A 12,518-nucleotide genomic window follows, 5' to 3' on the forward strand; every position below is an offset into this window, starting at 1 on the left:
ATGGAGGAAGTCCCAGCCTCCCAGCGAGGCTTGGGCTTCTACTCCAGGCTTTTACGCCATCCAGAAAAAGAACTAGGTGGGCCCGAGAATTGTGCTGGACCTTTCCACCCTCAACCTCTCCCTACCTCTACAAAAATTCACAATGGTTACGCCAGCTTTTATAGCAGATGTTGTGCAAGGGAGACTGGGTGTGCTCCCTGGATCTGAAGGACGCGTACTTACACGTCCCAATTTGGCAGCCCATCGTTCTTTCCTACAGTACGGATCATGGGCTATCATTTCCAATACAACAAGGTCCTTCCTTTCGGCCACAACTCGGCCCCCAGGGTCTTTACGAGACTCATGAATACTGTGGCGGCCCTCCTCGGAGCGCAAGGCCTCCACGTCTACCCATACCGCTAACGTGGCTCGTCAAGGCTACATCTCCGTAAGCGGTTCACCACTCTTCCCATGCCCTTATGAACACTGCACGATCTGGGCTTTTCGCTCAACCTCGAAGTCGCAGCTGCAGCCCACGCAGACTGACATTCTTGGGCCTCATCTGGGACACGTGCTCTGAGAGGACAATATCTCGGCCATCAAGAGGGCCACCACCCACTTCCTCAGCGGAGAGGTGACCTCAACATGGTGGTACCAGCATCTCCTAGGTCTCTTGGCGGTGGTCCTTTTAGCTGTCCCACACACGAGACTGAGGAGGATTCAGCTGCACATCGCGGCCTGATGGAACCAGCAGCGGGGGCGCTCAATCCGAGATGATCGTTATTCCATCTCTCCACCCGGACCTAACATGGTGGTCCAGGGACTGCAAACTATGGATGGGCAAGCCCTTCCAGCCTCCCACCCCGCAGGTCACCATCACCACAGCCTCCTCGCTCGAGGGCTGGGAGCCACCTTGGATGAGCTTTCGGTCCACGGCACCTCGACCGGAGCAGAAATACCACATCAAATGGTTAGAGCTGAACGCCATCTGGCTAGCGCTCAGAGCATTCCTCCCACTTCTCAGGGCAAGGTTGTCCTCATCCAGACCGACATCTCGACCAGCATGTACTAGGTCAACAAGCAGGGAGGCACCCGATCCCCTCCTCTGTGCAGAGTGGCAATCAGCATGTGGGGGATGGGCCCTGGAAAACAACATCTAACTCATGGCAGACCATCTCGTGGGGCAATCCAACCTGGAGGCGGACCTGCTCAGCAGGTTGGTAGCGGACAATTAAGAGTGGCAGCTAAACAACCTCGTTATTCAGGAGATTTTCAACAGGAGGGGTCATCCCCAGGTGGATCTCTTTGCCACCTGTCAAAACAAGAAGTGCCCTCAGTTCGCCTCCTGGATCCCTGGGAGACTCATTTTGGGTTCAGTGGAACGGCATGACAGCGTACGCCTTCCCGCCCACTCCGCTGATTCACCGAGTGATTTGCAAGGAGTCTCGCCAGCTCAACATCATTCTAATAGCTCTTTGGTGGCCGGCCAGGCCATGGTTCTCAGAGCTGCTCAGCCTCTCGGAGATGCCACCGATTCACCTCTCGGTGTGCCTGGCACATCATTTGGCACAGCCGGGGGTGGGGGGGGGGGGGGGCAGGGTCATCCACCCCACGCCACAGAAACTAGCCCTCACAGCGTGGTTCCTGAGCAGGTAACGCTAAAGCACTTCAGCTTCTCTCAGGCTAATCTGGAAATCATACAGGGCGCAAGGAGCAAGGCTACCAGGGCCCAGTATAAAAATGAGTGGACCAGGTTCTGCACTGGGCAAACTCCAGGGAAATTGACCCCTTGGCATAATATGATATGATAGGTTATTTATAACGCGCTTAATACCCAGAGGTTTCTAAGCGCGGACCCAGGGATCGAACCTGTGTTGCTCCGTGTCATCTTGTTTCCAAGTCGAGCACACTGCCGCTGAGCTATCCTCCTGGGACAAATACTTTGGACATGTACTTTTGGACGATGTGCTCTCCTTCTCGGCGCACCTTGCCCACTCTGGCGTGCAGGTGGACACCTGCTGCGCTTACCTCGCAGCCGTCTGGGCTTACAGGAACTCTGAGGAGGGGGATCTTCTCCAATCCTATCTGACTTTTGACAGTGCTTGCAAAGCTCTACCCGCCCACCCGGAGGCCGCAACCCGTGTGGGACCTGAACATAGTCTTGGGCGCCCTGGCGCACAAACCGTTTCAACAAGTGGCATCCGCGAATATCAAGCTGGTCACCATCAAGACGGCCTTACTAGTCTGCCTCACCTCTCCTCGCGGAGTCAGCAAAATTCAGTCGCTGGTCGCCTCCGAACCATATACTAAATTTCACAGGGACAAAATAGTCCTGTGAACACACCCAGCATTTCTACCCAAGGTGCTGTCTGCTTCCCATTTGAATGAGGAAATTGTCCTTCCTATGTTCTTTGCTGATCCTAAGGACGAAGCACAGAGTGATGCACTGCCTGGATGTCCGGCTTGCCCTGAAATTCTACCTAGACACAACCAAGAGCTTCTGCAAATCGGACGCCCTGTTTGTCACTTTCTGAGACGCAAGACCACGCTATCAGGCCTCAAAAGCCTCCATATCCCACTGGATGGTCTCGGCCATTAAGGAAGCGTAAGATTGCTGGTGGAGTGGAACAATACGGGACCCAGACCCCCTATCCCCATGTGGAGAATGCCGATAGAGGCCTTGAAGGACCAGGCTTTCAGGGAGGAACTCCCGAGATTCTATAGAGAACTACATAGTTAAACATGGGAAGCGTAGACTGGGCGGGCGCTGTGTGGGATCCTCTGAAGGTGGTGATGCGAGGAGAGATTATTGCAAAAGCAGGGGGGGATTAGAAGACTACTGAGGTCGGACCTGGAGAGCCGGGAAAAGGAAATTGGGAGACTTAAATCCACCCCCACCAGCCACCCTGTAACCCCCCCCCCCCCCAGGGTGGTGCACGGGGGGGAAGACTCCCTCAGACAGTTAATTGAAGAATGCAAAATGGCTTGGGGGCAGATTTGCCAAATTCAATTATACCTCCAGAACCGCTAGGGCACACGCTGAAGCAGATAAACCTAGCCGAATGCTGGCCTGGCTTTGCAGGAAAGAACACCCCAGACACCTAACCACAGCACTGAAAGACGAGAAAGGCACCTTACACCAAACACAATCGAGCATTAATGACACCTTCAAACACTTTTATGCTAAGCTATACTCCCATGAAGTCCAGGTTCCCCAAGAGGAGATTACGAACACACTAGATGAAATAGGGCTGCCCAGATTACCCCCGTACATGTCGAAGCACTAGAAGCAGACATTACCATAGACATAACGGAAGCAATCAAATCCCTAGCCACAAGCAAGGCACCTGGCAGTGATGGTCTCCGGTTTACAAAACCTACGAATCGTCCCCAGCACCTATACTACACAAGGTCTTTCAAGAAGCATTCGAACAAAGCATGAGAGACACTAGTGTTCCTAATACTCAAGCAGAACAAACCTGCAGAGGAGTGTGGCTTGTATCGCCCTCTCGCAATGTTAAATTACGATGTCAAAATCCTTACCACTATACTGGCCACGAGATTGTCCTGAGCCATAGGCGAGATAGTGCACATTGATCACAGCGGCTTTGTACCGGGCTGCAACACCACTATGAACCTACGCAGGCTCCAGCAGATAATAGACTAGACCAATCGGGAAGAAGGCTTGTATGCACTATTGTCTTTGGACGCCATAAAGGCTTTCGATTCTATTTATTGGGAATGGCTGATTATGGTCCTTGAAAGGTTTGGATTTGGACAGGGGTTCATTAGGTGGGTAAAAGTGCTTTATACAAAGCCGCGAGCAGGGGTTAAAACCGGGAAACACGTTGCTGCAGCATGGGACATAGGAAGGGGAACCAGACAGGGCTGCCCGCAGTCACCCATGCTCTATATACGGGGAAAGGAACCCATTGCCATTTTTTTTTTCAGGAAGCAATTTTTTGATGCAGGCATACGGATGGGGGGGGGATAGACCACATAATCTCACTGTATGCAGACGATGTACTCCTGTCTATCAGGGATCCGCACCTGAACGTACCAACCATACTGGAGGTCCTGGACAATTACGCCAGAGTCTCTGGGATACAGTTTGGTAGACAATCCTGCCTGTTCTCCCTGGCGAACCTGAGGGGACGGAACACTGCAAACCGCCCCTCAGTGAGAATACAGTGGTAAACTGACTTGTTCTGTTACCTAGAGGTCAACCTCCTGCACACTCCCACGCTAATGCACGAACATAACACCAAGGCAGCGCTTCCCGCCCTGCGCAGATCGATGGGATTCTGGTCCAAGCTTCCCTTATCCATGATGGGCAGGGCATCAATCTTCAAAATGATTGTCCTCCCCAGATTCCTATACGGGTTCCAAAATGTGCACTATTACATCAATGCCCCCTTCTTTCGCCTGCTAGACGCATTGCTTCGCGACGTCCTATGGGGGAGAAACAGGCACAGACTTGCACTCTCCACATTGGTCCTGCCACATAGACAAGGAGGGGTACAACTCCCACTCTTGGAGAAATATTATTTAGCGGCACAACTCAGCTATATAACTAAGTGGCTGGCTGATGACACCACGTCTGAAACGACCCTGCTACGACAAATAGTCTCTCCAATACAATTAAAGGAACTCTGGGTGCCCCGACGGCTCCTGCGCGAGGAACCGTCACTTGTCGAACTGGGTAGGAAAATATGGCACAGGTCCATACCACTCTTACACATGAAACACCCATATTCACCAGAAATCCCACTGATGGCAGACGTATGCAAATCCTAGAGTAGACCTGAGCAACATCGGACTCTGCGAGAGAATTGGGGTATACACCTGGGGAGACCTGCATGCAGGGGGTACTTTCCGGGAGTTCGCCTCACTATGGAAGGAGGATGACCTGCCCGGCGGCCAGTTCTTGTGGTACCATAGGATCTGTGAGACAGCACAGGCCAAGTGGGCGAACTGGCCTGAAGAACCCGAAGCAGATCCTCTAGTCACGCTGCTATACAACCTGGGAGAGGGAGGGAGACCAGTGTCCCAAATATACGGCCAACTAAATGACACCCCAAACTCCTGCAGCGCTATGCTGCGGTCTAAATGGGAGGAAGATCTGGGAACGGCAATGACGATAAAAAATGGGACAGGATGCTTATTTACCATAAGGAAGTGTCCAGGAACTCCAGGTTCCGCCTCGTAATCGTACAGCTGAATGTACTATACCGCATGTATTTAACCCCACACAAAATAGCAAAGTACAAAGTGCAGACACCACCCAACCGCGTTTGGTGTAACATGGACGATGCAGATCTGTTCCATATGCTATGGCCATGCACAAAAGTACAAACCCTCTGGGCGGGAGTGGAGCAGGCCTGCAAAAGGGCGGGCGTGATGAGATATAAATGGTCCCCCAGCAAATGCCTACTAGGAACCTACCCCAGGCTGGATAAAATTAAACGCACAATGAAACTCATGGACATAGCGTGTGTGGTAACCAAAAGGACAATTGTGATGGCCTGGAAACTCCCCGCTGGCCCATAGTATAACACGTGGTTCAAAGAGCTGGAACGATGGGTGGAAACCAAAGCCTGGGAGGATAGCGTTGCTAGATCCACAGACGGCACAAGCGAGGCTTTGGATGCATGGAAGGAACTGACATGGAGCATGTTCATCCCTCAGATAAGCCCCCATGAATGCTCCCACATAAACCCGACGACCTACCAACCGTGAAGGCACCCAAGCAGGAATACCATGGAACGTTGCCCGAAACCCCCTTTCCCCTCCTGCTCCCCAACAGGTCCTCCCTGAGCTGGGACAGCTCATACTGGAACAGAGTCAATGTACGGAGACAGTTACTGTTTATCTTTTGTATCTTTCTCTCTTTCCTTCTTATCTCCTTTCCGCTTCTCATGAATAAAACATCAGATCTTTTATGTAACTATGACAAAATGCCAATAAAGAAATTTAAAAATAAATCAAGGAAGCGTACGAGGGCCAGTACAAGCAGCTTCTGGCCAACATGCATGCCCAGGCAGTCAGGGCCAAGGCAACGGCCATCGCATTCCAGCGCCATGCCCCTTGGCAGGTCATAAGCAGGGCGGCCACCTGGGCCACTCCCTCGGCTTGCTGCAAGCATTACTGTTTCGATGCCGCCTCCAGATCTGATGCAGCTTTTGGACAGGCAGTTCTCAGGAACCTACTTGCGTAAGGGCTGCATTCAGTTGTAATCGCCCATGCAGTATGGAGGAAAGGGGACGGGACGTAAGAGTAATTATAAGTTACCGTAGTTGGTCCCCTTTCCTCCATACGTCCCACCATCCTCCCCGTAATAAAACTGGTGTCATTGGGCAATATTGGCTATTGTTGGCGCGTCTATGGGGACTGAGGTGTGGTGCCGGAGTCAGGGCAGCGCCTGCTCCCAGGGCTGCACCCCGCGCGCCTCTGAATTTAAAGGGGAAGGAGGTTTTTCTGGTGAAAAAGGTTCTGTCTCCTGTCCCTTGGAAGGGACGCCCATGCAGTACGGAGGAAAGGGGAATAAGGACTAAGAGTAGATTAGTCACTATGGTGAGTAATTTATAATTTTTCAGCCCAATGTCCGAAAATAGTACAATGGAAAAGGAGTACATGAAAGGTGGACTTATGTGACGAGATAACATTTCACTTAGTAGGTCGTAAGGGCTCACCAATAGGATAGAAGGCGTGTTGGTGGTTTCATCGCTTGCGAGGGTCTGTTCTTCCATCAATTTGCTCTAAGTGAACGATATGTCAACCAACAATTTTCCCAAACATTTCTAAGGAGCACTGTGGAAGTTTTCATAAAAGATCATTTACTGGCTAGAGGCTCCAGAAAGAGGGGAAAAATAAAGTATACTAAGATGAAATATTTGACACTTGTGTTGATTCCGGTGACTATGGAAAATGGAGTAATAGAACAGTGTTGTAGCTAAATAGATATTTATTGATGCATACCATCGGCCTACATATCAACAAACATAAGAAACTCAACATTCACTACTCACCTCACCAGCCGCTTGCAGAAATTGAGTTGGGATGGCATTTGGAAGCAATTTAGGAAGAACTCGCAGTAGACCTTTTTTGTGTTCCTTGACTGCTCGTACATTTCCTGGGTGAAGTGCAGGCTGCAGACGCGGTATCAATTGGCCCTCACGCCGGCCAATATTTCCTGGACCCTAATTTCAATCTCGTCTACTTTACAACCACAATTTCTAAGCCATCTTCTTATTAAATCAATCCTTTGGGAATACATACAGGATAGTACTGGGATCTTTGACGTGGCTTGCAGAAGTGCAACCAACAACCACACATGATGTCATTCTTAAAGTGTGTGAGATCTGTATGAATAAATATGAACTATTAGCACGAATAACACAGGATGAATGTGAATAAAGCAAATTGCACCAGAGATTTGTCTTTAAAGTATAATTGGAATAAAGACAGAAAAGCTGTGTGACCTAGCCCAGTGAACTCTGCGACAACTTTTATACAATTGTTATACTGCACATTCTAGTACAACGCACAGTGATGAATTGTGGTAGTTATCAAGAAGAAAATACCTGAACTAATCGCTAATGCCTAAATCTTTGAGACTAATCTGTGTGATTTGTCCGCAATGGAAATGTTCGAGGGGGAAATGACCGAAGATTATTTGCTCGAAATAATTTCTCCCCTGAACATTCCTGATGTGCGCAAACCCCTACCCAAACCCCCACCCCAACACAACCCACACCCCCTACTTACCTTTCCTTCTGATGCGCTGTTTCCCTGCAGCGCCGGTCCCCTTTCCCTTCCGTGATCGGGAACTGGCACTGCAGGGTCCTTTCCTCCTTTTTTACTTTTGATTGGGTGAGCTACGGGGGTTAACCCTTGCTCACTATACTGTTTAATATATGTTGCGGGGGACACCCCAGCAGCCCCAGGATTTTTTATTTTGAGCGGGAAAGCTGCAGGGAGTCCCCGCAACTCCCTCTCACTATACTGTAGCATTATTTTATTTATTTATTTTGTCAGCCCCGCCAAAAGACCCAATACCACAAAAAGTTCGAACTTTTTTGTGGTATGTGTTTTAGGTCTTTTGGTGGGGTCGGTAATTTGGATACAGTCATTTTGGCCTATTCCCTTTGAGATACATAAACTTTTAAATACTGGGTACATTTGGTTGAAATCGACCTAAACGTTCATAGTAACGTTCGATGAACATAGGGAAATAATTAGTTGACTTACCCCTACTTTGGCAAACAGATGAGCAGATTCAGCAAGCAGAGGAACAAGTGTCCGGTGCACAGGTAGCTCGATGACGATATACCTAGTAGATCTCCCACTTGTTTTCATGGTAAAACTCAAGGTGTTTATGAAGGCTTGCACAAGTGTGTGTTTATGTGAACAGATGACGTCTTCATGGACACCCACTCTGCCACATCTTAATGGTTCCCATCTGCCACAGGGTCTGCGGTGCCCATGTGGACAATGGTCACTGTGCGGAAGATCCCTCTGAGGTGGACATGGTGTTTGACAACTTGAGCAGTCACACCCACCCAGCCCCCTTGGGAGGGCACAGTCATAGGTGCGAAATGACATTGATACTGGAAGGTTGGGTGGATGGGCATAGGGCGAGCAAGAAAAGACTGTAACTAGGCTGCAGGGACACACGTTTGTTGATTGCAGGGCCTGGGCTTTGAAGGGGGGGAGCCTGGAGACACAAGGCCTGGGGATGATGCCATGTGGACAATGGTCACCGTGTGGAAGATCCCTTTGAAGTGTACATGGTGTTTGACAACTTGAGCGGTCACATCCACCCAGCCCCCCTTGGGAGGGCACGGTCATAGGTGCGAAATGACATTTGTTACTTGAAGGGGGATGGATGGGGACAAAAATGCACCAACCAGGGCTGGACTGGGCTACTGGGTACTGTGGAGATTTCCCGGTGTGCCTCTGCACTCTGCCCATTTTGTATTTTTCACATATCATAGGAAAAGGTGGAGTGTTGGATGTAGATTTGGGGTTGGATAAATCACTCAGGAGCCAGAGGTGACGTAGACAGACTTTACTGGGTTCTTTTAGTTACAGGTAGGCACACAGGGGTAAGTAAGGCAAACATGAGACAAGTCCAAGGGAAAGCAACATCTACCGGTCCCCCTGTGCTAAGCATAAGTTCCCAACTGACTTTTCTGGAATCACAGCAACTTACATCATAACATTCCACACAGTCAACACTCCATACTCAACACTCTAATCCTAGACATACACACATACAGGAAATAGCCTCATAGCCAGAATAGGTAAACCCAACATGGAGCTAGATCAAAATGTGTAATGTTGGACCACTTTGCAAATTATTTCTAGCGCCTCCATTCGTTCAGTTCACCCGTGCAACAACCATTCTAGCAAGACACTCGTAGACGATTGCGTGTGTTCTTGACTCGCTGAAAAACTCTAAAAATATCCTTATTTACTCAGATGTATTTTATTTAATAGGGTGATGTTGATGGCACCAACAAACTACGACACAGGCGGGCACTCGTCAATTGTGGTATCAAGTCGCCAATAAAGCCACCCTGTAAAGGAATAGGCCACCAGCCTGTACCACCTGAGAAAGAGAAACGTATACATATTTAAATCAAATTAACCTGATAAGTGTAGCAGCCAACTTCAAATGGTGCATCTGAAATTCAATTAGAAAAATGAAGGCTATGATAAGGCATTTAGAACGTGCCTATACACCAGTGTTTCAAGTGGAACCCTTACAGAATAAGCGTTTTTATTTATTGCTGCGAGTGCATTTCATCGTAGGGCGATCGATCGCCGGTTATGATTAGCACAAGATGGCTGCACCCTACACGTTTTCGCATGTGTAAACGTGAGGAAAACAAAGATAAGATGCATCGGAAACCTTTTTACGATTGATCATTTGCTTATAATGACTTGCCCGAACGCTCGGGACAATAACATTTTTGAGCACACTATTCCTTTAGGCTGTGATATTTCAAAATAACGACAAGCCAATTCCTCCTTTAACCCTGTGACAAGAATGTCTCTCTCCAACGAGAAATACTGTCTGACCCTGCAAAATCTTCTACTGTTCTGGGCCTCCTCTCCACCCGGGTCATCCTCCTGCCTTACACCTGCCCCAGGTTTGGGATCAGAAAGCTTCTGCTCTTTCCTGGCCACCTGGTAGGAGACATTAGGCAGGGTTCTAATGCAGTGGGGGATGGGGGGGCAGGATTCTCCACAGTTGGTAAGGGTTATTACTGGTGAAGTTATTCTGGGCCAGTCTTGTGGAAGGCACATTGGGTGATGCACATGGCTTCGGAAATGTCCCGTCGCTGTGAGCAAGTGGAGGATATGGAGGGTGGGTGTGATGTGCCTCTTGGGGGTCAAGGGCCAGGAGGATCCTGGCTGCTGTGCTTTGTACCTGTTGGAGCTCTGAGTTTTAATGGCGGACTGGAAAGCACCAGCCCTAAGCGGAACAGACAGCCCTGGAAGACCTGTACTCAATGACTGAAAGAGTCAAAGTAAATGACAAAGTGGCATAAAGAAGATCTTTCCTAACCGTAACCTTGTAGTTGGACTAATTTGATCTGTTTCTAGGAGGGAATTAGGACCTATAAATGTATATTATTTGACAGATTGTACTGGCTGTTGTCACTCTGCCTCCGAGTAATGTTTAACAATGCATTTGTCGTAGCCAGCAGGTGACAAGCATAGTACTTTCCTGCTGGGGTTTGCCTATAATATTATTTGGTGGAGGCAGAAGCGATCAACCTGACCCATTACTTGTGCATCAGCCTAGTCCACGGTTAAAGTGCCTAAACACCAGCAGACGCCCAGGTCCACAGTGCAGCCTTTATAATTCCACTTTAGAAATGTCCATTCACACAGTTGCTAACCAGAAAGCCTCATGGACCCAACTCCTAATTCCCTGTTGTGACAGAGGAAGTATAATGCTGCCATTTTTGTGAGATCCCTCTTTTCATGACCAGTTTGCTTGACTGTTTTAAGCTTTTGGCTAATGGTGTATAAAAGATTAGTACCTCTGCAAACCTCCCCCCCCCCGTTATCTTCAGCCCTTTAGGTTCATAGTACACTGTGTATCCAGACCTTGGTCTATCGTCGGATTCTTTGTCCTATGGGTGGGGGAGTGTTACATCTTTTTACTCTTATGGTACACTACTTTTGAATAAAAGGCGGCTTACAAATAATTTGTTTTTTGCTGTAAATGAGGTGCTGTTTTAAAATAATTTAACTGTTCCTTATTCAGGGCATATGCACGAATTGGAAACTCCTATCTGAAGGAAGAGAAGTACAAGGAGGCAATTCAGTATTATAACAAGAGCTTGTCGGAGCACAGAACTCCTGAGGTGCTGAAGAAGTCCCAGCAGGTGTGTTTAAGCACTACAGAGCTGCAATGATTTTGTTTGTAGTTGCAAAATGAGATGCTTGATGAATCGTCATGGACTTCGGTCTATTATGCTCTAGACTGTATACACCTAGGTCCCCATCAGGCATGAATTTGTACCATTGGCACTCCTTTGGCGTTGCACGAGTGCTCCATGTGTTCTAGAGTTGGATGAAGCTGTTGGACCAAGCTGGACTGAACATAAGCACACTATGCATACCCCAATGTCCAAATGAAATTGGATGTTTTAAAGTACTGTGTCTAAATTTGGTAGCTACTTGATGGGATTTAACAATTTATATTTGTGTGGATACTCTACATGAAGTAAAGAATGTTGAGGGTAAATTGTGCACAGTCATCGAAATATACTTCACATTTACACATGAACGACCTTCATATTAAGTCATGATCATAAAATTAAAGTGTTCCTTTATTAAAAATGCAAGGTTCAGGAAAGGAACGGAGGATTCAGAGCAGAAAAAAAATAATTTACTTTTCAACATGCAGTGAACACTAGTACCTTGAATGGTTTAATTCCTTTCATCTGCATTCAAGAGGTTCTATGTATACTTTTTCACAGAAGACAGATTAACTCTATGCTGGATATTTTGATGAGCCCCCGTGTAAATTAGTCTGATGAAATCCGTGTTTCCTTATTGATGATGCTGAATAGCTTTCTGTGCTTGTTGCACAGGGTTAATACCAGAATACTACTATGAGCAGCCTGGTTATTTGAATCTGGAAGACCTGCTCCTGTGATCCTTAAGTTTTGTTTCTTAACTTGCTACACAAGCGCAAGAACCTTCTAGCTAATCAGGAAGCTGCTAGATACACCATTCTTAAGGAACTGACAAATATTCAATGTCTGCTCCTAAAGGAATTGTGAATCCAATTATGTCTTACCAGAACTCCTTCATTAAGCCACTTTAGAGCAGCAGCATGTCTATTAGAGTTCATTTGAACACTGCTTATGGAAAGATTCTCCCAGGGGCACATGCTTTCCATATTGTCAGTTGTTGGGCTGAGAATTCTTGTTAGTTTTATAATTGTTCAAAAAATAATTCAAGCCATCCGCCTCATTTTGTGCATTTTCCTCTTTATCCATTGCAGTGCGAAG

The 12,518-nt window shown here is 47.9% G+C and overlaps 1 protein-coding gene across 1 annotated transcript in view; it reads left to right on the forward strand.

Moving 5' to 3' along the window:
* Nucleotides 1–12,518, forward strand: part of STIP1 (stress induced phosphoprotein 1) — an 812,376-nt gene that overhangs the window by 576,933 nt on the left and 222,925 nt on the right. The window contains exon 8 of the mRNA XM_069650819.1: nt 11,264–11,384. Coding sequence (XP_069506920.1) covers nt 11,264–11,384 — 121 coding nt within the window. The remainder of the gene's footprint in view (nt 1–11,263; nt 11,385–12,518) is intronic.

The sequence above is a fragment of the Ambystoma mexicanum genome, chromosome 3p, assembly GCF_040938575.1.
Source record: "Ambystoma mexicanum isolate Mex_15411 chromosome 3p, UKY_AmexF1_1, whole genome shotgun sequence".
NCBI classification, from domain to species: domain Eukaryota; kingdom Metazoa; phylum Chordata; class Amphibia; order Caudata; family Ambystomatidae; genus Ambystoma; species Ambystoma mexicanum.